The 4890-nt window shown below is 38.7% G+C and overlaps 1 protein-coding gene across 1 annotated transcript; it reads right to left on the reverse strand.

Annotated features, from left to right (window-relative positions):
* Positions 1–1440: 1440 nt before the first annotated feature.
* Positions 1441–4890, reverse strand: LOC112179366 (protein trichome birefringence-like 23). Its single transcript, XM_024317766.2, has 3 exons — positions 4322–4890; positions 3684–3958; positions 1441–2741 (listed from the first exon to the last, which is right to left on the reverse strand). Exons 1-3 carry the CDS (start codon positions 4602–4604, stop codon positions 1968–1970), a joined length of 1332 nt encoding a protein of 443 aa, XP_024173534.1. The 5' UTR covers positions 4605–4890; the 3' UTR covers positions 1441–1967.

A 4890-nucleotide genomic window follows, 5' to 3' on the forward strand; every position in this document is an offset into this window, starting at 1 on the left:
TGAGGCTCTGAATTCTTAGCTTGTAATTATGTTTAAATATTTAAATAATTTCAGATTGCTCATCTACTTTGTCAATATTTCAATATTTCAAGTTTATGCGTTCGGCCAACAAAAGCAAATCAAGCCTCATCCATTATATTCCGCTAAAGAAAGGAATAGACTTGGTCTTAGATCTCGTGTGGTTGCCAAGTACAATGGACTGATCTTACTTCAAGTTCAAGTTCTCCTCCGGAAGAAGTACTGCCTTGTTGTATGGAATCCGACGATTGCCAAGCATAGAAGGATCCCCTATGAGTTTGAGAAACAAAAACGATTCCATAGGGTTTTCGGAGTAGGGTATGAATCTGATGCAGACGACTTGAAGGTCTTTACTCTTGAGCAACTGTCCGATTTGAGTACCGAATTAAAAGTTTACAGTCTCGCATCTGGCACATGCGAAACCATAAAACTAGAACTTCCATATCATAATTTGCTACTTTTTAGAACACCTGTGGTATTGATGAACAATTCTCGTGTAGCTTGGGCGATGAAAAAGGTAGCATCTGATTATGAGGCAGGTCGTCACTCCATTGTAACTTTTGACCTAGTGAGGAAGGAGTTTCATGGCTTTCCTCTTCCCTGACCATTTAAAAATTTTGTGCGCGGAGAATTGGTGGTGTTGGGAGGCCTGTTATCCATTTGGTATGAAAACTGGGTTTGGATTATGAAGGAAGAATATTCTTGGACTAAGCTTCACTCTTTGCTCTTCAGTTCTGCCCAGCCTCTATTGTTTGATGGTGATCGGGGGAGGGTTCTCTTGAAAGTTGAGCTGAGTAATGGTGGTGCACGGCTTGAGTGGTTCACTTTAAAGACAGGAGAGATGACAAAGATTGATGGGTGCTGTACTCTCCCAGGTTCAGGTGTTCATGTTTGTGAGGGAAACATTCGTCTTCTCCTCGATGGTCATCCTGATGGGAAGCATGGTTACTTGTGGTGATACTGATACAGATAGAGAAGCTAGCACCAATATCTACCACCATCTTCGCCACGAAAACTCTTGCTTTCTAGTTTTGTTTCCTGTTTTCAACTCATCTTATTTGTAGATTTAGTAAAATTGATATGTTTTGTACTAGCGAGTTTCTTGCGCCGACTCCAGTCAAGATTCTGGCAAACTTAATCTAGTTCTGGAAATAGAATCCTCATAAAACTACACATTATAAAACATACAGGAACTCATTTGTTTGGAACCAAAAAGAGAGTTTAGCAACGGCAACTTAAATCAATGCTCAATGATAAAGAAATTTACAGGGGAAGGAAATTAGCTCGTTTTTTTTTTCCTTTTCTTCTCTCTCTTTGGCAAATGAAGGAAACTGACTACTTACAGGCAAAAACATGCTCACATTACACTCCAAATTGAGCCTCTGGCCCACATTTTATAATTTTATCTGCACTCACTAGATAGAATGCTAAAATTGGATGGCCGGTATCTCCGCCCTTCAACTTTTATAGGTAACTGAAATGCAGAGGAACTGATTAAGGAATACAACAATTCAAAGTCTACATCATATATAAGAATGACAGAGATTACACTTTTCCGGTTTTCAAAACAGGCCTAATAAAACCTGGAGAAGAGGGAGTACAAGAGTTGAAAAATTCTTCATTGGTGTTCAGGTAAGTGCTTCGGCACTAGAACTGTGAGCTCTCACAATTGAGATTACAGTTAATACAACATCATGAATCTTTTTGCAGTATACTATTCTTTGTGCCTAGATATGAAACTCAATGACAGGCCAGTTCACACCGGTAAAGATGCAGCCGGGAAAGATTACCTGTTTGTCTGGTGGAGAGTGAATAATTGTTGTATACACAAGGGAGTATGGAATTTATGACTATCACAAACTTCTGCAAGAAACATTACCAGAATCCCAGCATAGGCTTCCATGATGTAAAAGGGAAATAACGAATGCAGGCATAGAACTTGCCTGGGTTTAGCCATTTACCACCATTTCCATTAGTATATCATTCCAAGAGTCTATAGGTCCTGGTAAGCACCAATGCAAACAATCAGTCTGAACCTTAGCGTATTTGCTATGTTCGAATGGATGATACTGTCTGTATGGGCCAGGATGACCATCAGGCCTCATCAAAGAAAGTGAGACCATGTCAAGGAGTTTGAGATTCACCCCGTTTCTAGAAGCTTTTGTAGCTGCCTTCTCAAACTCCTCTAATTCAATCTCACGCAGAATCTTTTGTACCTCCTTCAATTCCATCTCACCTTCTTTAACTGGGACTGTTTTCTTGCAAGTTCCCCCAGTATTCCACTCCCCATTCTCAAAGTGATCAGGTGTGGATGTTCTGAAAAAGATCATCCCCTTGTGATTAGATGCAACTAAAGTGTTCATCACATATCTCAGGGTTTTGCGATAAGCAAAATCAAATCCCAACTCTGTCAGATTCCTTTGAGAACAGTAATGGCATCCCAACGCTTCATTGTTCTCATAGTAGATTGCAGATTTGAGAAACCATTTCCCAGTTGAAATGATCATGTAATCGAAATTTTGGAATTGATCTATCCATTTATCATCAAGCTTGTCAAGATGAAGCTCAACTTCATGTGTTGAAACACCATTCTGGTCTTCATAGATAGCGGCTTTTACAAGGAAAGGGGACCAAATAACTGAGGTGGTAAACTTGTAAGAGGGGAAGTGCCATCTTCTGGACCTATACTCCTTGTCATGGTATACTTGAATGGGTCGTTCAACCTGAAGGGATATTTTCCGATCAAATTTAGCAGAACCTCTTTAAAAAAATTCTGAAGTTGCATAAACAGAGTAAATAAATCTTGATCTACAGAAAATTAGCTGGCAACAACTCTCAACCTAATCATCAATCAATCAACCTAGAATCTCAAAATCAAAATGATGGCATGTCCATGTTGTAAATGGATTAAGCATATATGATTTAAATTGTAGGACACAAGCCAAGCCTACATTTATTCATGTCACAGTTATTATGGTAACTGTTCATCACAAATTCACACATATTTCTGTGCATGGACATATACAGACAGAGATCTGCCAACAACTATAGGCAGCAACAACTGGACAATGCCGTACATAAATATGCATTATATGTAACTTTATATGCCTCGAAGCAATAAAATGAAATGCACGATGATTGTCAGGCTATGGAGTGGAAGCGGGTCAGGAAAATTCATAGGCAGTGCAAAAACAAATTCCAGAACAACAAACATCAGGGAACACTAGTTAGAATGCTGCAAGAAAGTCTCACAGTTTAGTGAAACTCTCTTAGAACTAGACAAAAAGGTTCTCAAACTCTCAAGGAATCCCATTTACACTAACTAAAATCAAGAAAATTATCATCAGAGTCGATGACTTTATTCTAGATAGATTAACTTGTTCCTACAATTCACAAATGCTAACTGATACGAGTATAGTTGGAAAGGCAGAATGCAAATTTGTAATAGAAAATGGGAAGGTAGCAAGGGATCGGATCTAAGTGTTATATAAGCATATTCAAAGTGTTTTATATGCACATTATCTACCCCCAAACTCTTGATGCTTCCAGGAAAATGGGAGACTTAAGTAGCTTGGATGTTAAAGAATATTTCATGTTAGCACCAAGCTTCTGCTCATTTATTTAAAGTCAACATTTATATGAGACATAACAATTCTAACAAATACCGTGGAGAGCATGCATAGCAACGACTGAACATGGTTACGAGTAATGGAATCACCAATCAATGCCCAATGCTTATTCCTCATCATTTCAATAAACTTCTCTGGCTCAAACTTTGGTATTGAACAATCTCGTGGACTCCACTTCCAGTACAGAAACCCTGTATCAGGCCGCCCATTCTTCATACAATTCTGGGGACTTTCAATTGAGGGGCAGCTCTCATTGTAAATTGGACCAGAAGTATTTGGAATCCAATCCCCAACGAAAAGATTACATTTTCCTGCAAAAGAGTATAATCAAAGTTTACTTCATTTAAACACATACGAATTAATACATTTTCAAATGAATCTAACACTATCCGAAACCCAAGTAGATAGCAATAGATTAATCCAACTATTTAGTCAAATCATAACACCAAAAACAACAATAACAAACCCATTAAGATTTTCTACACATTGAACCAAAACACCATTTCCCCTGTTCAGATCTCAACTCCACCTAAATGTCAATTGAAACAACCATACTTTCCAACAACAGCAATATACTCCCATCTGGGCTTTTCACAATTCTCATGCATACAATACAAAACCAGAAAGAAACATAAAAACAACAAGAACCCAGCACAGATTATCCAAGCAACTACCTTTATTGGGAGGCTTAATCCGATCCCGATCTTCTTCCCCAGAAATTGGTGGCTCTGAAGACACAGCTTTCTTGGGTAAAGGAATCTCATCCTGATCTTCATCTTCAGGAACTGAGATTGGTTGCCCTGAATCCAGACTCTTCTCAGGAAAATGGGGTTGTTGTTGTAATCCAGGTTCATACTCTGTGGAATCAGAGAGAAAGAGACAAAAGACAAGACCCATTAACAAGATTGCAATTGCAGACTTGACTATCCACCGCTTGTGCTTGTAGTTCATCACCATTGTCTTCCTCACTTTCTTAGCTCACTCACACGGACAGAGAGACTCAGAGATAAAGAGTAAAGTTCAGATCTTTGAAGCTATTTGCTGCTATCACTTTAGCTGATGACTCAATGTGGGTCTCACTCAAAACCCAGATTATCACTCAAAGACCAATAATTTTTTTATGTTGGGATTAAAAGTAAAGAGATTTGAGATGTGAGATTGGGATTTTGAGCCTCAGAAGGGTTCTTTTGTGTAGGTGTGTTGTTTGTGGTTTAAGGCCTTTGAGCTACTTGGGTCACTGGTT

The sequence above is a fragment of the Rosa chinensis genome, chromosome 7, assembly GCF_002994745.2.
Source record: "Rosa chinensis cultivar Old Blush chromosome 7, RchiOBHm-V2, whole genome shotgun sequence".
In the NCBI taxonomy this organism is placed as follows: Eukaryota; Viridiplantae; Streptophyta; class Magnoliopsida; order Rosales; family Rosaceae; genus Rosa; species Rosa chinensis.